This window comes from Hemiscyllium ocellatum, chromosome 7 (assembly GCF_020745735.1).
Source record: "Hemiscyllium ocellatum isolate sHemOce1 chromosome 7, sHemOce1.pat.X.cur, whole genome shotgun sequence".
Taxonomy (NCBI): domain Eukaryota; kingdom Metazoa; phylum Chordata; class Chondrichthyes; order Orectolobiformes; family Hemiscylliidae; genus Hemiscyllium; species Hemiscyllium ocellatum.
In genome coordinates, this window is record NC_083407.1 from 103,801,562 (window position 1) to 103,826,870 (window position 25,309).

The 25,309-nt window shown below is 40.8% G+C and overlaps 1 protein-coding gene across 3 annotated transcripts in view; it reads left to right on the forward strand.

Moving 5' to 3' along the window:
• The window catches only part of trak2 (trafficking protein, kinesin binding 2), a 78,729-nt gene extending 60,295 nt beyond the window's left edge, over positions 1–18,434 (forward strand). For all 3 annotated transcript variants that reach the window (XM_060827610.1, XM_060827611.1, XM_060827612.1), the window contains 10 exons: positions 1,408–1,486; positions 3,171–3,301; positions 3,442–3,516; positions 5,472–5,606; positions 6,247–6,323; positions 7,847–8,047; positions 11,556–11,860; positions 12,760–13,068; positions 14,243–14,342; positions 16,656–18,434. In XM_060827610.1, the coding sequence (XP_060683593.1) occupies positions 1,408–1,486; positions 3,171–3,301; positions 3,442–3,516; positions 5,472–5,606; positions 6,247–6,323; positions 7,847–8,047; positions 11,556–11,860; positions 12,760–13,068; positions 14,243–14,342; positions 16,656–17,346 (2,103 nt within the window). In that variant the 3' untranslated portion in view covers positions 17,347–18,434. The remainder of the gene's footprint in view (positions 1–1,407; positions 1,487–3,170; positions 3,302–3,441; positions 3,517–5,471; positions 5,607–6,246; positions 6,324–7,846; positions 8,048–11,555; positions 11,861–12,759; positions 13,069–14,242; positions 14,343–16,655) is intronic.
• Positions 18,435–25,309: the final 6,875 nt, after the last annotated feature.

The following is a 25,309-nucleotide window of genomic DNA, read 5'->3' on the forward strand; positions in this document are numbered from 1 at the left end:
CTAGTTAACTCAAGCTAGGCTAGTGGTATGGGATTCTGGGAGCATACAACCTGGATTAGCACCCTGAGGTTGTACAAAGAGCCACCTTGATTAGCAGCACATTGCTAGTGAGTATGACCAAGAACAGTGGTGCATAGAATCCCTCTAGTGTGGAAGCAATCCACTCGGCCCATTTGAGTCCACACCCGACCCTTCGAAGAGCATCCCACCCAGATTCATCTCCCTACCCTATTCTTGTAACCATGCATTTCCCATGGTTCATCTATCTAGCCTGCACATCCCTGGACAATATAGGCAATTTAGCATTGCCAATCCACCTAACCAACGATGCCCATCTTTAGACTGTGGGAGGAAACTGAAGCACCCGCAGGAACCTATACAGACGCAGGCGAATGTGCAAACTCCACAGACAGCCCCCAAGAATAGAATTGAACCGGGTGCCTGGTGCTTTGAAGCTAACCACTGAGCCATCATGTCACCCAGTGTAGATGCCTGGAATTGTCACCAAGATTAGCAGCAGGTCACTTGTTAGTGTGAATCAAATGTCACTTCTCTTCAGACTTTCTTGGTGCCAGTCTCTGAGTTCTCCAACTGAAATTCTTTAACAGCAGAGCTGATAGTGCCTGAGGTCCTGTTCAAGGTTAATGACTGGTCGATATTGCACCTATAATTTTCATTCCTGGAACTGAGATTTTAAAACTTATCATAAAACTATTGTTTGATTTACAATGTTGTTAATGAATATTTACACTTAATCCTTAACATGCTCAGTCACAGTGCCAAATACTAGGCCTGTTACCTTGAAATTAGCTGTACACAGAGATCAGATTAAGGCTTATGACAGGTGGGACAAAATGACGCATCAGTTAATGTGTTGACCCTGGTTTAAACTTAGTCTAATCTATTATAATAAAAGTACCCTCTCTGATAATACAACTGATATGGAACATACTTGGAAAATTCTGCATGGCATTAAAGCACGAGTGTTTCAGGAATAAAACTGCCACAATTTGTCTGTTCCATTTACGTCCTGATGATGGTTAGAGAGGAAAATGGCACATTCACATCAGTTTGTTCGGGTGGAATTTGCTTTCAGCAGGTAGACAATGAAAGAGGGTGTTATTGGAATAATATAGGAGCTGTACCTGCAACCAAGAGCCTGGTGTCTACCTTATTCTACGTTTCATGCACATATTTCTGTTTACAGTTGAGCATTTGTTTAATTCTGTGCTATCTTTCTGACATCAATATTGAACTGTAAGCATGCGAGTGCCACCACTCCCTTATAAACATTGGGAGCTGTCGGAGGACCTGATGCTGGAAAGTACCAACTGCAGCATGCTATGAAGAAATAATTTGTCTATGTCCTTACTTTGTCTGATTGCTGTCTGTTTCTTCGTTCCAAAGGCTTGTCACCTGAAGACAGAAACGATCAACTATGAAGAGAAGGAACAGCAGTTGGTCAATGACTGCGTGAAGGAGTTAAGTAAGTACAATTAAAGGAAAAGGGAGACTTGCATTTATGTAATGACCAGAAATTCAATCGAGGTCAGAAACATCTATTTCTGACCGTAATCAGACATTTAAAAAAAATACAAATACATTTAGATGACTTTAAAATGCCCTGGATGGGCACTTCCAGTTATCAAACAGGAGAGACAGTGCAAGGATTTCTGGACAAACAGGGGAGAAAATCAGAGTTGAAAGCACGTCCTCTTTTGCAGCAGTAAAATATGGTGTTCTGCGATTTCAGTGCAGCCAGCAACTACTGTTAAAGGCCAAGCATATGTGAGAGTTGGGGTAGAATGCCACATGGCTGAAAGGGGTTGATTGTCAGGAAATAAAAGCATGTCTTGGGTAGGTCAAGAGATCTGATCCTGGCTGTGATTAGGGACTTGGGGTTGAGAATTGCTGCAGGATCCGGAAAAATGGCAGCATATCAAGGTGGGAGTGCGTCTCGTCGGATTGAGGGAGTGTCTGACTACAGCAGTGCAGCGGAGAGATGTTGAGTTGGTAGGGGTCAGCGATGAGTCAAGTTTCAGTTTAATAGATAGCCAAATTTTTAATACTCTTAACTTTTCCTGCTAATTACTAAGCTGAAGTAAGTCTGGACTATCTGATGTTTCCCACTTTTTTAGAGGGTTACAGACATAGGAATATTCTGTGGGAATTTTCAATTTCATGGTCAATTTCAATGGAGTCAGTGATATTGGAATTTCTGTATGGGCTCAATGTTCATCTCCACTCGATACTGCTGCAATGAATATCTTGTCATTGGAATAGTTGGTCAGTGACTTTCACAATCTGATGTTAGAAAGACAGCCAGTGAAGTGCTTTAGACTAGTCACCACTGTTATATTCGCCCATTTTTCTTTAAAATTATGCCACGAGATCTTTTACATCCATCTCCAAGAACAGGCTGGATGTAAGAGGATTTTCGAAACTTAGCACTAGTCTCTCAGTTGGACACGTAGGAAATCAGTCATTCATATGATTTGAATGAAGTTATCCACAATCTTCACTTGTTGAAGCACCTTTTCAGGTATTAATTCTTAAACTTTCCCAATTTTACATTTAAGGTATCACTTGATAGGTGCCTCCTCTGTCTTGGTAGTCCACACTAAAGTGCCAGCTAGAATTTTGTTAAGAGTTAAATTGAATACTAGAGGGTGTTTGCAGTCTGTACTCCAGACTGTCATGTCCAACTGAAAATCACGCCTTCTGTGCAAAAGAATTGTCTGTCATTTTATTACAGCAAATTCTGAATCTGCAACCATGATTTTTAAATCTGGTGATGTTAGTCTTTAAAGACAGACAGAAAGATTGTAAATCTTTAACCTCTCTCTGGGAGTTCATGTCCTGTGGTAAAGCACCGGTCAGTGCAGTGCTTAGTCATATAGATCACAAGGTCCTTTGGTTCAGTTCTTTTTGTATGTTGTCTCATTTTTGTTCTTCATCTGGTGGTGTTCTGTAATGCCTTCTGTGTTTGCCCTTTTAAGGGCAGGTGTTGCAGATCTGGGAGGTTCTATTGGAAGAAACCCAGTATCTGCAGAACCTCACGGAATTCCTGTTGATTGGAATGATCTTTCACGTTCATGCACTCGCTATCACTTTGTCGTCTTAACTTACCTCATCCTGCCATTTCTCTTTTTGTTTTTTCTTTTCTGAAGAAGAAACAAATATCCAGATTTCCAACCTGGCAGACGAACTCTCCAGAAAGAATGATGACATCGCACGTCACCAGGAGGAGATCACCAACTTGCTCAGTCAAATTGTGGAGCTGCAGCTTAAAGTCAAAGAGGCAAGTGTGAAATACATGTGAACTGTGGCATAGATTTTAACAGAAATTCTATCACCAAGGCTGGTGTGGAGGCCTGCCTACCACTTGGGTTTTGTTTCGATTTCAAAACATGTCATGGATCTTGATGCTTCTTTTCCCAGTGTGCCATTGAAAAAGAGGAACTTAAGCAGCATTTGCAGGCATCCAAAGATGCCCAAAGACAGCTCACTGCAGAAGTGAGTATTCCACTTTTTAGCCCTATGCCAATTTTAATGTTTTTACAGTAATGATGTATTTTCATGTTTAAGGTTGCACCTGCTCTAACCTCAGACAAGCAATTCTGACTCTGGTGAAGTGAACATAGGATAAAATGTAGGAACAGAAGTAGACCATTTGTCATCGAGTCCGCTCTGCTATTCAGTGAGATTGTGACTGATCTAATAATCTCGGAGAAAGTGAGGACTGCAGATGATGGAGATCAGAGCTGAAAAACGTGTTGCTGGAAAAGCGCAGCAGGTCAGGCAACATCCAAGGAGCAGGAGAATCGACGTTTTGGGCATAAGCCCTACATCCCTGAAGAAGGGCTTATGCCTGAAACGTCGATTCTCCTGCTCCTTGGATGCTGCCTGACCTACTGCGCTTTTCCAGCAACACATTTTTTAGCACTGATCTAATAATCCTCAATTCTGCTTTCCTATCTTGTCCCAATAACACTCTATTCTCATTATAAATCTGCCCATCTCAGCCTTGAGGATGCTTAACAATTGTGCCTCAGTACTTTTCCATATCCAGTTGTTCAGTCTTAATGATAGTGTCCATTTGGTGCTCAGTTATGGCAGAAATTGCTTATACTTATGTACAGTGGGATTGACTTAAGAGAACTGTATTTCTACTCAAGTCAAATTTCAGGATAGAATGGACCAATCTATCCCACTAGGCGAACTAATCTACTAGGCATGTAACAAGTCAAGTTAATGATATTCCTAGTTTTCTCCAGTTAAAAGTTAGATTTTATAACTCCAAAATCAAAGTCTATCTAGAAGCTATGTGGAAGGTGTGAAAATGATTCACGAGGCTGAGACCAGAACTGAACAGGCTGAGGCTCTTTCCTAAAGAGAAGGTTGTAGGGTTGATAGGGTAAATGTTTTGATTTTTAGAGGAGTATAGAAATGTGAACCGTAACAATAAGACAGTCACCAATAAATTCAATGAGGAATTTCAGAATAAAGTTCTCAACACTGGAGTGGAGTGCGTGAAACTTTGTTACAGGGAGGAGTTGAAGTAAAGGGTTTAGATGCATTCATGAGGAAGCTACATAAACACGAGGGAAAAGGAATAGAAGGAGATACTGGTTGTCTGAGGTGATGAAGATGAGTGGAAGTTTGTATGGAGTACAACTACTAGCATTGACTATTTGGGCTGAAAGATCACTTTCTTGTAATAGCTAAAGAACATCTTAAAGACCAAATGTGAAATGCAAATCTCTTACTGTATTTAGGTCTAATGTATGAAGGTCTTTTCAGCATATATAATGTTCTATCTTTAATAAAGAGTATAACATACGTAAATGGTGGCCCCCTGTATCAGTTCACGTTTAAATTAGTCAATCCCTACTTTGCACGTTGTGCAATACTGGATCATTCTCAAAAAATCTTGGTCCCTAGATTTGATTAAAATTTCTCCGAGTTGCACTTGAATTTACAAGGTTCTGACTCTGAGGCAAGAATACTATCCACTGAGTGTGAACTAGTCAGAAAAACTTCACAATATAGAGGGAATTGATGTGCAATTTGGAGAAATCTCCAACAGCAGAACTGTGTGCGTGTGTGAATAGCTATCGTTAAGGAATTGATTTATACATTTTTCCTAATTCACTGTCTAATCCACCTGATTTTTGATCTTGCATTTTAAGATGCCATCATATAAAATAGCCAAGTTGCAAAATGTCTTAACACTAAAGTTGTGTTGTTGGTTTGCTGCTGCCCCTTGCCTTTATTGCCATAGGTAAGGTAGACTGAATGGATGTCACTCCCCATTCCTCCTGTCACACAGTTGAGAGTGTACTGTATTGGTTGCACCCTCACATTCTGGAAGGGGAGGGTGGTCACGTTGCCCGATGTGACAGAATGTATTGTTTCCAAAGTTTGTGGATTGCTCTTTCACATTTTAATCTTGCCCCTGTTCACTGCAGCTACTCGAAGTGCAAGATCGGAATGCTGAGTGTTTAGGAATGTTGCATGAATCCCAAGAGGAACTAAAAGAATTGCGGAACAAATCAACATCATCCTCACTTCAGCGGCCACAGTCCTACAGCATGTTCCCAATGGTATGGAGTCATCACTTCAAATCCACACTTATTTTTAAATAGTCAATGCATTAAAATCTCACTGTTTAAATCATGGGTATTGACTTGAGCAAAAGATCTTGACAAGCTTTCCAGGTTTCCACTGTTGGCTTGCACACCAGCCCCATGCATATAGCAATGTGACGACTTTGACTTTTATAATAATGCATGGTCTGATGTTATACAAGACTTTGATATTCATATTGGAGTTACGGTACATATTTAATGCTCCTGATATTTTTTTATTTATAATTTTACAACTCTCCAAGGAATCTTCAACAGCACCTGGCTAACCTTTATATCTTGAAGGTTAAGGGCAACAGTTGCGTGGGAGTATTGGCATGTGCAAGTTTCCTACAGACACTAACCATGCTGACATGGAACTGTGTCATTATTCCTTCACTGTCTCTAGATCCAACTCCTAAACACACACTATAACAGTGTTGGGGTGTACTCACACCCTATGGACTGCAGTCATTCAAGAACGCAGCTCCCCATCATCTCAGGCAATTGAGGAAGGGCATTAAATTCAGGCCTAGCCAGCGTTGCCCAAATAAAGGGAAAGAATTGGGGGAGAAAAAGTAGGTTTGGAAACTGAATATGCAATGTGTTATCTTTACAGGACTCCATAGCTGCAGAGATTGAGGGAAGCATGCGGCGGGAGCTAAATCTGGAAGAGTCAACCATTCAAGACCAAAGGTAAATGGAAATAGTTCATCTGCTCCATTATTGTTCCAACTGCACTTTGAATGGACAAAGTTTTGGTTTGAACAGAACTTAAGCGTCACAAATCTAAGAATGGTTCTCCTTCCCATCCTTCCTTGTTTGTGGAATACAGGAACAGGTTTAGGTCACTTAATCCCTCTGATGTTCTACCATTCAATTACATCATGACTAATCTGTATTTTAACTCCATCTTTGGTTTCATATTCTTTGATACCATCACCTGATTTAAATAGTTAAAAATCACACAGCACCAGGTTATAGTCCAACAGGTTTAATTGGAAGTACACTAGCTTTCGGAGCGATGCTCCTTCATCAGGTGATTGTGGAGGGCTCGATCGTAACACAGAATTTATAGCAAAAATTTGCAGTGTGATGTAACTGAAATTATACATTGAAAAATTGATTGTCTGTTAAGTCTTTCATCTGTTTGAATACAGTGATAGTTTCACTTCTTTCATGTGTATATCACAAAACCCTTCCTTTTAAAGTTGCATTCTCGGGTTAGCTGCTAACAATGGTGGTAGCTAGACAATATGTTGAAGGTGCTAGCCCCCTGTGTTCTCTGTCTATGACCTGATGTTTAGATTGATTCTAATCTAATAAGTGAGATAACAGTGTTTTACATAAATTCCTGCAGTTTTTGAGCTCAGAGTTCTACATGAGTGTATGCAGTTCTTGAGCAAAGTGCAATGTAACTCTGCAAGTACAAATTCACCCCACAAAATATATGTCTGCATGTGGGTCTTTGTGTGTCTGTCTGGGGTGGGGGTTGTGAGTGTGTCTGTCTGTGTGTCTGTCTGCCTGTGTGTGTGTGTGTAGTGGGTGCAGAGTGTCTTAAGTCTGTGAGGGGGCGCATGTGTGAGCGTGGGTGTGTGTGTGTGTCTATAAGGGTGTGTGTGGGTGTCTGTGTGCACGTCTGTGTGTACCTGTGTACGTGAGAGAGTGTGTGTGTGTGTGTGTGTGTGTGTAGTGCAATGGTGATCACCTGTAATGTGACATGAACCCAAGTTCCCGGTTGAGGCCCTCCCTATGGGTACCAAACTTAGCTATCAGCCTCTGGTCGGCCACTTTTCTCTGCTGCCTGTCCTGAAGTCCACCTTGGAGGATGGTCACCCGAAGGTCCGAGGCTGAATGTCCTGGACCACTGAAGTGTTCCCTAACTGGGAGGGAACACTCCTGTCTGTTGATTGTTGTGCGGTGCCCATTCATCCGTTGTCGTAGCCTTTGCTCGGTTTCCCCAATGTACCATGCCTCCGGGCATCCTTGCTTGCAACGTATAAGATAGGCAACGTTGGCTGAGTCATATGAGTACCTGCCATGTACAAGGTGGGAGGTGTTCCCACGCGTAATAGTGGTATCTATGTCCACACTCTCTGACACGTCTTGCAGCGTCCACCGTGACAGGGTTGTATGGAGTTGTCCTGAGAGCCGGGCAGCTTGCTTCCAAATCCTGATTTAAATGGTTCACCTTGAGCATCTTTGTGTTTTTGCCTCAGGAATCAACATAAACGGGTTTTCCATACCGTCAGAAGTATCAATGAAACTATACAATCCCCCAAGTTGGCATCCCCTCTGGGATCTATTCCAGGATCTGGTTGCTCATCTGTTGTCATGACCGTGAAACCGCACCAATCTGTCATGGGGACAACTGATACAAAGCTGACAAAGAACACTGCAAGTGAACAGGGTGCTCACTGGTAAGTAGCAAACAATAATAAACTGTCCGTAGACTGGCCAAAGTTAGTGAGCAGGTCAGCTAAAGGAAAAACATATGTATTGCTTTTATTTGCTGGGAGTCTGGTGTTTCAGCACAATGCCTGAAGAATTATTTAATGCTCTCTATCAAGCTCAACAAACTGAATCACAGCACAAAACTGTAACTGAACTGCATTCTGTTCCCACTGAGTGTTATTGCTAGCTCAGTTATTAGCGACCTTGCATTTTAGCTCTTTTGCATTAGCATTGGTGCACTTATTAACTTGTGACTTGAGAGAATGAAATTCATATGAAATAAAAACAAAGTGAAGGGGAAACTCAGCAGATATGGCAGCAACTGTGGAGAAAGAAACAGGGTTAACATTCACTTTCCAATATAGAGTCATAGAGATGTACAACGTGGAAACAGACCCTTCGGTCCAACCCGTCCATGCCGACCAGATATCCCAACACAATCTAGTCCCACCTGCCAGCACCCGGCCCGTATCCCTCCAAACCCTTCCTATTCATATACCCATCCAAATGCCTCTTAAACGTTGCAATTGGACCAGCCTCCACCACTTCCTCTGGCAGCTCATTCCATACATGTACCACCCTTTGCGTGAAAAGGTTGCCCCTTAGGTCTCTTTGATATCTTTCCCTTCTCACCCTAAACCTATGCCCTCTAGTTCTGGACTCCCCGACCCCATGGAAAAGACTTTGCCTGTTTACCTTATCCATGCCCCTCATAATTTTGTAAACCTGTATAAGGTCACCCCTCAGTCTCCGACACTCCAGGGAAAACAGCCCCAACCTTTTCATCCTCTCCCTAAGCTCAAATCCTCCAACCCTGGCAACATCCTTGTAAATCTTTTCTGAACCCTTTCAAGTTTCACAACATCTTTCCAATAGGAAGGAGACCAGAATTGCATGCAATATTCCAACAGTGGCCTAACCAATGTCCTGTACAGCTGCAACATGACCTCCCAACTCCTGTACTCAATACTCTGACCAATAAAGGAAAGCATACCAAATGCTTTCACTATCCTATCTACCTGCGACTTCACTTTCAAGGAGCTATGAACCTGCACTCCAAGGTCTCTTTGTTCAACAACACTCCCTAGGACCTTACCATTAAGTGTATAAAGTCCTAAGATTTGCTTTCCCAAAATGCAGCACCTCGCATTTATCTGAATTAAACACTCTCTGCCACTTCTCAGCCCATTGGCCCATCTGGTCAAGATCCTGTTGTAATCTGAGGTAACCCTCTTCGCTGTCCACTACCCCTCCAATTTTGGTGTCATGTGCAAACTTACAACTATACCTCTTATGTTCGCATCTAAATCAAAGGTAGAGGACCCAGCACCGATCCTTGTGGCACTCCACTGATCATAGGCCTCCAGTCTGAAAAACAACCCTCTACCATCACCTGCTGTCTTCCACCTTTGAGCCAGTTCTGTATCCAAATGGCTAGTTCTCCCTGTATTCCATGAGATCTAACCTTGTTAATCAGTCTCCCATGGGGAACCTTGTTGAGCATCTTACTGAAGTCCATATAGATCACATCTACTGCTCTGCCTTCATCAATCCTCTTTGTTACTTGTTCAAAAAACTCAATCAAGTTTGAGAGACATGATTCCCCACGCACAAAGCCATGTTGACTATCCCTAATCAGTCTTTGCCTTTCCATATACATGTACATCCTGTCCCTCAGGATTCCTTCCAACAACTTGCCCACCACTGAAGTCAGGCTCACCAGTCTATAGTTCCCTGGCTTGTCCTTACCGCCCTTCTTAAACAGTGGCACCACGTTTGCCAACCTCCAGTCTTTTAGCACCTCACCTGTGACTGAAGGGGGCTGAAAAATGTTGACAAAGGGGAGGGAGTAGCAAGTGGAATGGAGATGGTGAGGGTGCCAAGAACAACGACCAAGAGTGTTAATGGCAGGAGAGGAGATACACACAGGTGCAAAATGGGAGTCAATGCTTACTTTGAGTAAAAGAAAATAGGTCAGCTATGCTGAGAGTGAACCCAAGCAAACAAGACATGAAGGTGACGTGGTGTATTTAAATTGGAGGACAGCATTAATTGGCTGGTTGTTGAACTCAATGTTGAGGCCTGAAGGCTGTAAAGTGCCTTAGTGAAAAATCAGTGCTGATCCTCTGGGTTGCATGGACTTCGCTGGAACACTGTAGCAGGATGAGTACAGAGATGTTAACATGAGGGCAAAGTGATTGACTGAATCTTGAGAGTCTGTGTATTTCTTATGGACAAAGCGGGGGGTGTAGTCACTCAGTCTACCTTTGGTTTTGCCTACGTAGAGGAATCAGCATTGTGACCAGCCTAGTCTGGATTGAAAGAAGTACAAATAAATTACTGCTTGGACCTTGGACATTGAGGAGGTAAAAGGGCTGGAGTTGCATCTTCTGTGATTGTATGGGAAAGGAGTAAGTGTTAGGAGTGATAGAAGAGTGAACCAGGGTCCATGGAGGAAATGCTGAGAGGAGAGGAAAATATAGTTAGAATCTGAAGAGTCTCATGTTTGTAGCAGATTTTATAGACTTGTTTCCAATAAAGTAATGGCATCCATATGATGGATGTAAGCAAAAGGGAAAAGTGAACTCAATTGTACAAAATGCATTCAAAACTATTACTTGTTCATTTAAACAAAAGGCAATAAACATTGCTTGTATTCGTCAGTTGTTTAATATATAGTTGGCTGAATAGCCTGATTCTGATCTAGTCAATAATTATTCTTTGTGAGCATCCACTCATTCTACATAACCTTTATCCTATCAAAACCTCTTTCACTTCCTAACTTCTGCTAAACGACATCTTTGGTCTTCATGATCTGCTCCATGTGATAAGGAACTCCACATTACAATCCACCTCTAGGGAAATAAGTTAATTCTGAAGTCACATTTAATATAAATGACTATCTTACATTTGTGGCCTCCACTCTTGATTGCTTCCACAAATGGTAATATTTTCTCTACTTCTGCCCTACCCAACTTTTTCACGACCATTTGATATCATAGGGATAATACTGAGGTGGTTAGTTCAGGTTCCCTTAATTCTGACATTGTCAGTGGGATTAAAGAATCCCTTAGTAGATAGAATGGTATGGTTGGTTTGATTTACATACACCAATTTTCAGAGCTAGATTGATCCTTTTCAGATGGCTGAGTAAATTTATTCCTACCAAGCCGCCATCTTTGTTTACATGGATACTTTGTTTTTGGTTTTTGATGGTATTTTGATACCGGATAGTTGTTATTGAGACATCTAATGCTCAACTGACCGTCTAATACTTCAGGTGTAAGATATCACTGGTTTGATTTTAATCAAGATGTTGTTATCTGCAGATAGCTTGTGAAATATGTTCCAACTAAATAAAAATATGCATATGCTGCTCCATGAATTTAAAGTTGACAGAATTACACGTTTCTGGCTGCACATTACCAGTTAATTCACCATAACCTGTTACTCGTGCTCTTATTTCTCTCTCAGCAATCTTTCAAAGACCGGGAAGCCTGGTACCCCTGGGGGCAAAGACTTGGCCGCTGCCCTGCGCCGGCTTTCCTTACGGCAGGAGAATTACCTGAGTGAGAAAATGTTCTTTGAAGATGAGCGGGATCGGAAGCTGTTGGCCCTGGCAGCAGAGGAGGGAAGTGGATCCACTACACCAGCGGAGAGTGTGGTCTCCACAGGGACCAATGTCACAGATCTCACAGAGATGTCCTGTATTTCAGGAGTGTCCAGCTGTTTCCGCACATTCCTACCTGAGAAGCTACAGATAGTCAAGCCAATAGAAGGTGAGGGTCGAGACTAATTGACAGTCAGTCTTTATTATTAATTGCATTTGCCATTAATTTGAGCAGAACACCCAGAACCACATGGAGAGGTTTTAGCATATTAGCAGCTATGAAATGGTGTAGAGAAGGATCTGATGAAGGTTGGTCCTTGGCCAACCCTACATTCCAGAGGCCCAGTTCCACTATTAGGTTATGAGGTAATCAAACCTTGACTGTAAATATTAAGATTTATTGTATTTGGTATACAGCCTTGATCTAGTCAATGTTTGGATAAACCTCACCCTTTTAATAACTGATTCCTAAAGTTAAACAATAATTAGGTTTAGATAATTAACTTCTTATTTCAAAACATTCATCTTAAGGCTATGTACAGAGCAATGTATGTGGTCCTACATTCACAAACTCCCACATAAAGAATTTCCTTGGAATCAGGAGCTTTGTCTATTCATGCAGTTCATGATACCTCCTCTTGAAGGTGATCAGAGTTTCGAATTATAATTTGCTTTGTATCTGAATTTTAATACATTCTAAAACTTGTTGTTTTGTTCTTGTTGAGTTTAACTGTTTTATGGCTCTTAGGTGATCAAACAGATTGCTGAACCTCTAGAAAAGCTCTTGCAAAGCCTGGTCAATTGCTGTTCCATTATCTAAAGATCTTTTCTGTTACAGTGCCATCAGTGTTCTTGCGAGCAACATAAAAAGCATTTGCTATCATATCTTATAAATCAACACACACCATTTAAACATAATTACTACATAGTTGTTCAGTCTTTTAAGTTGTAAAAATGCATCTGTATTTTTACCACCCGAGACTTTGTTGTTTTTATTGATGATGCATTTATCTGGTTAACCATGTAGATTCCTCTTTTTAAAAATTGTCTTTTCAACCCACCTGGTAGGTTCTATGACTTTGCACCAGTGGCAACAGTTAGCACAGCCCAACTTGGGTACAATTTTAGACCCACGACCTGGCGTCCTCACTAAAGGCTTTGAGCCACTGTCAGAAGATGACGTACATCACCTGTCTGATCTGGAAGAGGACAGTGAGGAGGGCATCACCTTTCGAGCGCAGCTTACCTCTACGCCCGAGGGAACAAAGGAGAAAGAGGAAAGTGAAGATAATGAGAAGCAGCTATCAAAGAGGTGGGAGAAACCACCAGATATTTTTCTGCCAATGACCAGCCTCTCTCCTCCGGAAGCAACAGCTGGTGAGTTATGCTTCATAATAACTGGTGGACCAATAAACTGGAACCTTGTGCAACAGGAGCAGATGAGCAAGAATTGGACAGTAATAGACATGATTGTTTTGGGGAGTTTGTACATGTTATCTCTCCTCCTTTCTCATATTGGAGAAGATTTTCCTTTGTTTTGTAAAAGAGGAATTTACACAAATTGCCTCCAATCGTACTAATATTCCTTCAAAAATTGAACTACTACCAGAGTCAATCGTAATACTGTCTAATTTAGTTGTATATTCAGTCAGCCCGGCACACTTGTGTCTGTCACCAGTCTATTCCACATATAATACATAAATATGCACTTAATAACATCTCCAGCCACTTTTGAGTTTTAACCAAAGAAAATGCATGTAATGATCTTTGAACCAATATATCAGCTCAATAAATCACTCTAAATTTGCTCCAAATCTCACATTTTACACCTTATTTCATGCAGTGTGATAACTGACGTTTCATGTTAAATGGCACTAATTTAGCGTAATACTCCTTCCAGCGTATTCTGTATACTTGACCACAGTCCCTAATGTTTCAGACACAGGTGCTTAAACATCAATATCCCTTATCCAATGGAATAAAAAGAACTTTTCTGCTTGAAGAATCATAATCCCCATTAACAAACTAATGCTAGAGGCTAACATTTATATTGTTATATGAAGAGTATAACCCTTTCATTACAAGAGGAGTTGGCTTTTTTATTTCAGTTCCAGTTAGAAGTTATGCACGGGGAAACATGATACTTGGTTCACGTCCTTCTAACATTCTAACCATGTAATTATTGTGGTAGGATAAACTGAAAGTTAGGAATTATGAACAATTATAAAAAGTATGCTGGAAGGACGATATATAACTAAATCGGTGCCAAAATAACATGAAGTATGTCATTTATCACTTTAAATGAGAAAAAGGGCATAAAAACTGAGCTTTCAAGCAAATTATTTAGAATTCAATTCAGGTTGGATTTGTCTGGACTCTTTCAACCAAACAATTCACAAGTGGCCAATTGAGTTAAGTGTAGGTTGATGCATATAAGCATTGATATATGTAATTTTTTGAAAAGAAGCCCAGGAAAATTAGAACAGTTGTCATGTTGGAAATCTGCATCATTGCTGGTATGAACATCTTTCCCCTTTCCCTCAATATTTAGTGCGGAATCCTGGCAAATGTCTGTCACAAACCAACTCTACTTTCACCTTCACTACCTGCCGGATCCTCCATCCCACAGATGTTGCTCAAGTCACAACAAGGTGAGTTGTTCGCCCACACTGAGAGATGTTTTCCAATAGAACTGTCATCTCCATTCATCAGCAGCCCTGTTTAATGCTGTTTTTTTGAAATGGTATGAACTTGAGAGGATAAAATTTGCCAGGTTTCCAATTATAGGATTTTGTGTCACTGAAAGATGCTATTCAGTCCCCATTTTGCATTTTCATGCTTTAAAGTCCAATTAGAACCACTCCCTGCCCTTTCCTACAGAAAGGATTTGTGTGTATATATGCTTGGAAAGTTATTATTGAATGTTCTTGCACCATGCTTTCACACAGCGAGTACTGATCATAGCAACTCGCTGCATTAGAAAATATCTCACCTTCCCTCTGTTTCTATTTGTAGATCTGGTTATCGATTCTCCTGCTATTGAAATCATTTCCTCCGTATTTATTCTATCCAATCTCTTAAATTTGAACACATGCCATTATGCTCTCTCCTCTTAAAGAGGTGAATCCCTGTGGCAAGGCAAAACATTTTGAATCTTGAATGAGGTGATGCCTTTTTTTTGTTTGAAGGCAGGTAGGAAGAAATGAAACAAAATCAAAGTAATGCGCAGATGTTGAAATACTTAGAATGGCAGCACTAGTGGAGAGAGAGAGTTAATATTTCAGGCTAATTATAGGAAAGTTGTCATTACCCTTAAGAGGGTGGAGAAGAGACTTACAATGATGTTGCCTAAATTTTAGTGTGAGAGGATGTTAGATATGCTTAGGGTTGTTTTCTTTGGAATAGAGCTGGCTGACTGACTTACTCAAATTAGTGAATTTAATATTAGGGTCACACACTGTGTTCAAGGTTAAGAAGGTGGGGCCTTCATGGTAGCTTCAGCGGATGCAGGATTTGAATCCATGCTATTGGCATCACTCTGCTCTGCAATTGAACCATCTGAACTAACCAGCCCCAGAGAGGCCTAGATATCCTGGGCTGTGCTGTTTATAACCAGGAGACTCCAACTTAAAGTGGTTCAGAGGGAATCTAAGGTCACGTGTTTTCACAGTGATGGTGGTGGGAATCTGGAACTGGAAAGGGTAGCAGAAACCTTCATAACATTTAGGAAGTTCATTCACTAGTGTTTTGTAGAGCTGTAACCTAATATGGCTATGGACCAAAAGCAGTAAAATGAGATTAGACTGGGTTAGCACACACCCTGCCCCAAATGATGTTTGGCAAAGAGGTTAGGTGGGATGTTTGGATACTGTCTTCTACTCTTGCCAGAGGAAGTGGTACATGAAGGTACGTTTAAAAGACATTTGGACAGGTATATGAATAGGAAAGGTGTAGAGGCAAGTGGAACTAGTTTAGTTTGAGAGACTTGGTTGGCATGGACCAAAGGGTCTGTTTCAATGCTGAGAGACTCTATGGCTACTTGTCAGCTAGTACAGACATGATTATGGAAAGAGGACATTCGGTCTATCAAGGAAATACAATCTATGTACATCCAGGTTGAGTTGAATTAAGTTAAAAATCTCACAACACCAGGTTATAGTCCAACAGGTTTAATTGGAAGCACTAGCTTTCGGAGCACTGCTCCTTCATCAGGTGGTTGTGGAGGACACAATTCTAAGACAGAATTTATAGCAAAAGTTTAGTGTGACGTAACTGAAATTATACATCGAAAAATACCTTGATTGTTTGTTAAGTCTCTCCTCTGTTAGAATGATGATGTCATTTTCACTTCTTTCGAATGTAAATCACAAAACTTTTTAAAAATTACATTCTCAGGTTAATTTTATCTGGGCTGACACCAATTGTTAATGTGTTGAAGGTGTTCGGTCCCTGTGTACTGCTGTCTGTGCTGTAATGTTTAGACTGATTCTAATCTAAAAGATGACTTAAGAGTCTTACATGGATTCATGCATGTTACATTGTAAAGCTGATGAATCATCTAGACTCAAAACATTAGCTTGCTCTCTCTCCATGGATGCTGTCTGACCCACTGAGATCTCCAGCATTTGTTGTTTTCAGTACAGATTCCAGCATCTGCAGTAATTTGTTCCTCCATCAAAACAGACCAGTTGGGCTGAAAGGCTTTTTTTCTGTATAGTGAAGGTAAACACAAATATTGGAAGACAACATTTGGAGAGAATACTTTCTCTGTAAACCAAAGAATTCAAGACCAAAGAATTTTACATAAATTTCCCAATTTTGAAAATCTGTCTGAGACAGAATGTCCTATAGTAATCCGACTTTACATGGGCAGTTTTGTGATTGGTGGTTGGTGGTAGTGCTGTGCAATGGAAATATCCATGATGTGAACATTTGTCTGACTTATCTCTCTCACTTTGTTCCAGTTTCACATATGCTGCAGTGCCAAACATAGGGGGCTCATCCATCAACATCACCAATTCCAGCAGTCCCAGTGTTACTTGTCGCCTGAGCATCGGTGAATCCTTCATGAAGACGAGGGAGTCAACTACTACTCTGAGCAGTACCAGCAGCCTGACCAAACTGCTGCACGATCGTGGGATCTCTGCTGGCATTTATCATTGTCCCTTTTTGAAAAGTCCACCCGTGGTTCGCCCAAAGACATTAGCCGTACCCTGTACCCCACCAAACTCCCCCTCCTGCTCTCCGTGCCCGTCGCCCTTGCCCTTTGACTCGCGGAGTGCCATTGACAACTTCCTGGCTTCGCGGCCAGCTGAGACAGTGCTCCAGGAGGTTTACTGCTTGAAGCCTGGGCGGAGCCGTACAGATTCCGCTCCCATCAGTCTGAACTTGGTCAAGAAGCTGCAAAGGATGGGAATTGCCCAAGTGGTCAAGCCCAAGAGCACTCAAGGGCACGATGACAGTGTAGAGGGCAGGAGCAGGCAATGCAGGCCTGAGTCGGCAGTGTTCATGGGGACTGGCAGCAGTCTTCTGGGAGGTTTAAGGCGGAACCAGAGCCTCCCCAGTGTGATTGGTGGACTTGGCATGCCAGTACCAAAAATGGGCAACTTAACCGAAGACCAGACTGAAAGCAAGTCCCATTTACCGGCACAGTGATGGCTGATGAGGTATCACTGGTGTGAATGTTTGCTCCCCTTCCCCACTGGAAGAAATGATGTTTTTTTTTTGTTGGAAGACCCCTTGAAAGTCTCAGGATGGTGTGTGTAAGTGAGTGAGCGAGCAGAGGGTGAGAGAGCTGAGGAAGGAAATGGGAATGGTTTAAGAGATGAGAGGTCAATGAAGGGAACTGATTATAATGAGATGGGGAAAGAGAAGTGTGGTGAAATCATGCAAGTTTTTTGAGGCTTTGCAAAGAGAATGATGAAAAAGAGACAGCTTCACACTAATCAATTGAAGTAACTCTGCGGGTTAAGCACAATTCATCAACTTTCATTCTTTTTCACAAGGGAATTATATCATCATACCACAAAATGCCAGAAGCACAGAACAAAGCACTAAAGCACAATCCAGAAAGCTTTATCTGGGCGAAGCACAGTTTTACTAGCAATTTAAAGCACTGTTAACTGACTTTGAATGATTACAACAATTGAGAAACCCAAACTATCGCTATCTAATAATTGTGCTTTATTCCTTTACTATCCATACTTTGCACTGCACTCCCTGTTTGCGATGACTAGCGTTTTTAAATCACGTGTGTTTTGGCATTTTAGAAATCAGTCATCACACCAGAACCTGTTATGCCACGAAATGTAAATAATCCTTTTAACTATGGCCTGCATGCTCCTTAATAGTTTGCTTTTGTAATTTCACTTATTAACCCTTATCAAATGCTCTGGGATGGTTTAGGTTTTCTGAAACCTCTTTCACATGAGTTCTGGCACACTTTTTTTTGCCCGAAAATAGAAAGGCTTTTAACCTCCAGGGTATTGCATGCGCCTCTTTTGAGATTCCCCTGTAATCAATTCTATAATCGTCACATTGTCAAACTTGAAAAGCTGTGTTAATCTATTATATACTCAGTTAGATATTGGGTGCCCTTGGCATTTTTGCGGTGTGAGCACCAGACTGCACAATGCATGGCCTTGGCAACATGAGGAATGAAGGCCATTCAGTTTAAAACCATGTGTATTAAATGAAGTGTTATCTAGGAGTGACTTAGGACTTTGTAATGGGTGCCAGTTTGGGTGGGTGAGGGTGGGGTGCAGTTGCTGAGCTTTATACTTTTTATTGAGTTGTTTCAGTTATTTTATTGTTTTCCTATAAATCCATAAGGTGTCCATTTTTTTTCCTTGCACTGTTTGCTAATCTATTGTAATTGTAATATGACACAGGCAACTGAGTTTAGTTTTAAAATTTTCAAGGTTCTGCAAAACTTTAGGTGGGATTGCTAGCAATGCAAGTGAAACTTGAGCTGGTTACACTTCAGATTGAAACGGGGTTACTCTGTATTTCTCTGCACTGTGCAGTTTTGGCTTGTTTGGGTTTGAGTGGGATGAAAGGGACAGCCTGTGTTGTTAAACACAGGGCTGAGTGGCGCGATGAGTTCCATCTTTTGAGTTTTTAAGGCGTCAGATGTCACAAACTTTACAAAATGAGGATGGAAAATCCACAGCAGCCAAAAGGCATATGGTTTTATTTAATTTTGCCATTTCAAAAACAACAAATCTGCATGGTAGAGTAAATGGAGTGAGGGGAAAACTTTAGTCCAAGTTGACTTAACAGAATTATGGTTCCTGTTGTCATGGCTCAAGTAGGTTCAGACTTTAATAGAATTCTCGATGTTATTGGCATGGTGCAGCCTGATTCTGTTTTATTTAATATATAACTGCATTTTGATTGCTCTGCAATCAGGAATCCTTGTTCTCCTTCTCTCACACTCGAGAGAACCCCCTTCTCTTAGTCACAATATAGGCTAGTCAGGGAAAGTAGTGATGTTGTCTTGACTACATGTCAGGTGAGGGTTGCCTATTCTTTTTACACACATTCCAGGAGGTTTGCCACATGTCTTCCACTAGTTCCAACCCCCTGCTCGACACATACTTCCTCTTATTAGTATTTACAATGCTCTGTCACCCAATTAGGTATTTCTCTATTGATTCTTCACATAAAAAGGAGTTTGCCCACCTCTTTATAACCTTATTTTTTTTAAATAAATGCTTCTATGGTATCCTGATTTGCTTGTAGCATTCCCCTTGAGATTGTCCTGGATAGTTGGCAACTCCTGCAGAGGTTTTGTGTTCGTTTTCCCAATTAGAGTTTGTGTAGGTTCACTATAATCTGCAAAGCTGCAGTAATGAGGGGAAAAAAAAGCCGAGTCCTGCTTTTTTTCTGAACACAACTCGATGGTACATCCAGTATGTTCAGTATGTATGGATTCCCTGGAATTCTTTCCAACCCAAGCATGAAAGACACATTACTTCATTTGGTAAAAGACACTATTTTGCACTTTAAAAATAACTTGCACTTTTTGGTTTGTAATCCTAAGTAATATAAAGATAGGGAAACATGAAAATTTAATGCAGAGCAAGCTTTAAATTCTTTTTGCCATTAAAGTTCCTTCATCTTTCAAAGATTTGAGGTTTACCTTTTGCTTGTGGATTTTGCTGATTAAGTGAGTTAATAAGGGAATTGTACAATCCACTAATCTCCAGTGTGGACTATAATCTGTGCAATGCTCTATTGGGTTGAACTGCACAAACCCAGGGATCCCTGCTCATCTGTGACTTGTGTATTAGAGAGATGGCACAGTCATTACTTGCAACCACCAGTTATCAAAGAGCAATAAGTAGGAAAATGAAGACGACATACTCTCAGCTACAGAAAGTCTGCATTGGAGCACAGGAAATATTAAACTGGAGATACCAAAATTAATTAATTAACAGTTGCTAGTTTAGAAACACATCACAATATCAGCTCCATGTGTCCTGTGTTTCAAACATGTATGTATTTTTACATAGAGCTGAATCTAAAATGGATGTGCAATCCATTCCCTTCTGAGACTTGTTGCATCTGAGGAGGACATGAGAGCTTCCATCAACTTGGGAACCATTAGGCAGTTGACGTGTTTCTGCAAAACTCAGAGTAAGATGCATTGGACAGGGTGAGACAGGAAAAGTTGTTTCAAGCATGTTGATCGGGAGCGAGTGCATGGGAATGTATCGCAGTGAACTTTGCCCCAAGTTGATCAGAATATAGAATGTGGAATTCCTTCTGATAAATGTCCTAATTTGTAGCTGTGTCTGTTGCCCCTGTATCTGTAGCTGTGATGGACCATCTCCTGGTTGAACTGTTGGTCAGTGGCTGCACAGAAATGATTAAATGAGACTTGGAGCAGATATTCCTTTGCTCCGTGCTCCTTATATATTGCCTAGTTTTGCCTAGGCTTCGCATCAAGCTTGTGATTAATGGGACCACAATCTAATTACTGATAAACTAAGTAATTAGATACCGAGAGCTTCGGTTTCAACCTGCAAAGTTTGTAAATGCATATTCTGTTTAAATACAGAATTTTGACTGGAAATTGGTAATAATCGTTACTTGTATGCAAGTGAAATGGTGTGTACATTTCAAATGCAATTATTTCTGCAAAGGAAATACCAACTGAAAGCAGGAGGCTGTTGTTTATAGAGCATTGTGTCAAATTTGATCTGCTCTCCACACAGCAATATCTTGTATTTAGTCTCAATGCTACCATCAGTAAGAGCAAGTCACTGATGCTCAAGTGACCTGAGGATTCCTGCTAAGGTGGGAAACGGGAAAAAACATTTTTGTACAGGGCTCAATTGAGTCAATATCCAGATGCCTGTATTATTGCTTCTGGCCTTGCATGCTTCATTTCTTTTATAATTAATAAATATCTATTTGTAGGATTGAGACTGTATAGACTGACCAAAGGTGAGGTAGCTATGTGAGGGAGGTAGAACATGTCCTAACACCTTGCCTGTCTTTCTTTTGGGGAGTCAGGCCTTGAACTAGATTGTCTGTCTATTTCTGGGCTATGCAGAGATGTGTCTGGATCTCCGGGTAGCGTGCAATGGGAGCAGTTAGTCTTTACTGAACGTAAGCCATCCTCAACCATCTGTATCATTGCATTTCATTTGCCAGTCTCTGGGAAAATCTTGCACTAAAATTTTATTTTGGGTGGAGGGGGCATTAATCTTGTCCCAGTATATGACTTGCTTTGTTTGCTTCCTTTGTTATTAAATATTGAAGTTAAATTTAATGTGTCCCACCCCTATGTTCTAGCAACAGTGAAATAGAAGAGATGAGTCATGTTGGTACCTGGCTGGATTTAGTTTAATGTCTCAGTCCTTGCAGTTTATATTCTAGAATTACTCAAGAAAAATTGCAACTATTTGTTATGCATTATTTAATATTGTAATAATTGATGTAACTACAAAGTTACATGGGATTTGAGTCATTTCAATTCCCAAATAAAAACATTTTTGTAAATCCCCCTATTTGTTTGCTTCTTTCACTTACTTTCATGATGGAAGTCCTGGATGTGAAAGACACATGAACTGGATTTCTCAAGTCTCATGTGGTCTGGTCACTCTAGTGGCAACAGAATCATTGAGAGAAGGCAGCTTCACACTGAATGTATTATAGGAAACAAATCACATTTTACTTCAAGGAGCAGCAAGCGTTTTTCCCAAATGCAAAAAGATGGCACTGCAACTGATATAAATAAAAGCACCAACATTGGGACCAAACGGCATTGTATCTGTGAAAATGTCAACCAGAATTCATTTAATTATTAATAGAACGGGATCACTGGACTTTGTTACATAACCTTTCTAATCACTGATAATTGAATTATAAATGTCAAAACTCATCCATACACTGGGCTACTTTTAAAACATATTATCAAACCTTTGAGGTGGGTTGACTTAGAATCAACACGAGGGGAAGAGTTTGGCAGCAGTGAGGCTTGATAGATTAGACCTTAAATGACCAAATCTAAATCATGTAAAGGTCAAATGGACAAAGGTGGTGAGTTTGTAGCTTCCTACATCAGTACATTCTGGAGCTGACATGAAAAGCGTGTCCTAGACCTGGTATTGTGCAATGAAGTGGGATTAATGAATGATCTCACAATGAAGGCATCCCTAGATTAGTAGCGACCATAATATAATTTCATGTTCATTTGGAGAGGAGATGAGAGACTACTTTAAGTGTAATTGCTGGCAATTACGAGGACTTGGAAACAGAACTGGCGGAAGTGAATTAGCAAATCAGATTAAAGCATAGGTTAATGAAGATGCAGCAGCACTTGGTTTAAGGGGATATTTCAGAACACACAGTGTAGATACAGTGTTCAAGGGACAGACCCACCATCTGCAGTTTAAAATTTCTGGTTAAGATGGTATCAAACTTTTTTCTTCTAAACAAAAAAGGCATATAACTGTAAAAATAAATGGCTTGTCTGAAGATTAGATAATATTTTCAAAAAAATAGATATAAGGAAAAAAATAGTGAGAAAGCTAGCCATTGGTAAGAGTATTACCAGGAAATGAGGAAGTTATTCAGCCCCCAGGCCTGCCCACCATTCTACAATATAATGGCTAGTCTGCCTGGGAATCAACTCCTCCTAATTGCCAACTCCTCTATTTCAAAATAAATCCATTCACCTTTTTAATACTTTGATCTAAACTCCATAGTTGATGTAGAGAATTCTAAACATTCACTGTTCTCCGAGAAGAAATTCCTTCACATCAATTAAGAGTGACGTGTTATTCCATAACTCTGTCCTTTAATTTGAGATCCCACCCCCCCACGAGTGGAGACATCTCAACATTGACTCTGACGAGCCCATTCAGAGTTTTGTCCATTTCAATAAAATCACTCCTCATTCTTCTCAACTCTAATGAATAAAGGCCTAACCCGTTTAACTGATTTTAAGTCAACCTCTTTATCAGCCTAGTAAGTTTCTTTTGAGCAGCCTCAATGCCAGGATATCTTTTCTTAAATATGGGGACTAGAACTGTACACAGAAGTCCAGGTGCGGCCTCACCGACAGCCTGAGTTCCCCACCTTTAAAACTTTAACACACCCCGGCCAGAGTAATAAAGGCCAACATTTCATTTGCCTTAATACTTACTGCTGTCACATGCACAAGAATCCAGACCCCTCCATATTACCCTTGGTTTTTTGGAGTCTCTCTCCATACTGTTTTGATTCTTCCTACCGATGTGCGTTTCTACATTAAATCCCATCTGCCAAAATTTTGCCTACTCATGCAACCTACCTATCTCTATCACCACATACCCTTCCTGTCTATTTTATGTCAGCAGTATTTGGATACATCACACACTGTCCCTTCTTCCATGTCCTAAATATTGATAGAACATAACTGAGGACCTAGGAATGATCATTGTGCCAGTCCATTAGTTACGTCTTTCCAACCTGAAAACGAACCATTAATCCTGACTATTCGTGTTAACCAACCCTCAATCCATGCTAATTCAATACCTTCCTTCAATACCATAGCTCTTATCTTGTACAATAGGCATTTGTGCAGCACCTTAGAACATAGAACAATACAGCGCAGAACAGGCCTTTTGGCCTTCGATGTTGTGCCAAATGTGGACTTTTCTAGCTCGTCCCCCTACACTATCCCAAAATCATCCATGAGCTTATCTAAGGATTGTTTGAATCTCCCTAATGTGGCTGAGTTGACTACATTAGCAGGAAGGGCATTCCATCTATCATCCCTCAATTTGTAGTTATGCCACACTGAATATTTTCCATCAACCAGTTTCTAGTCCAAACTACTAAATCACCCTCAATTCCATGCCTCTGCATTTTCTCCAACAGCCTACCATGTGGAACCTTATCAAAGGCTTTACAGAAGTCCAAGTATACCACATCAATTGCCCTACCCTCATCTATATACTTGCTCACCTCAAAAAAACTCAGAGGTTTATGAGACACGACCTACCCTGCCCTTGACGAAACCATGTTGACTATCTGAAATCAAATTGTTGCTTGCTAGATGATTATAAATCTGATCTCTTATAATCCTTTCCACAACTTTCCTACAACAGAAGTCAGTCCTGGGTCATCTCTGCTGCCCTTCTTGAATAAGGGCACAACATTTGCAATCCTCCATTCCTCAGGTACTGAACCCATACACAACGATGACTCAAATATCAAAGCCAAAGGCTCTGCTATCTCCTCCCTAGCTTCCCAGAGAATCCTTGGAAAAATCCCATCCGGCCCAGGGGACTTGTCGACTTTCACTCCATCTAGAATTGATAGCACCTGTGTGTAACTAACCTCAATCCTTTCTAGTCTAATATTTCATAGCTCCTTTTTCTCCTCTACAATATTCTCCTTTTCCTGAGTAAACACAGATCAGAAATGTTCATTTAGCACCTTTCTGATCTCTACAGGGCCCACACTCAACTTCCCACCTTATTTGCCTTCTCAAAATTCAAATGTACTACATCAACTGGCTCCTCTTTATCAACTCTATTATAACCTCAAAGAACTCTAGCAAATTTGTCAAACACGTTCTCTCTTTCATAAGACTCTGTTGACTTTGCTGAAAGCTTTTCTAATTACCCTGCTGTTTCATCCTTAATGTACTTGAAGTTTCCCAATGACTTGATGTTATGTTAGAATACTGAGGGGCCCCGCAAAGAGTGGATGTGGATGAAATGTTTCCACTTGTAGGACAGACTAGGAGCCAAAGGCAGTCTCGATAAAGAGACAAATCTTTAGAACTGATCTAGAGGAATTTCTTCAGCCAGAACGCTGTGGACCGTATTACCACAGAGAGCTGTGGAGGCCAAGTTGTTGAGTCTGTTTAAGACTGAGATCGATAGGTTCTTAATTAGTAAGGAGATCAAAGGTTACAGGGAGAAGGAATGAGAATGGGGTTAAGAAACATTAGCAATGTGTGAATGGTGGAGCCAAATGAGCTCATTCTGCTCCTATATCTTATGGTTTTATGATCTAACTGTCTTACAGTTTTCTGCTTTCTGTTGGCCTTCCTTCTTAAACATGGGAGTCACATGATCAGTTTTTTCAATCTGCTGGAATCCAGACTGTTCTG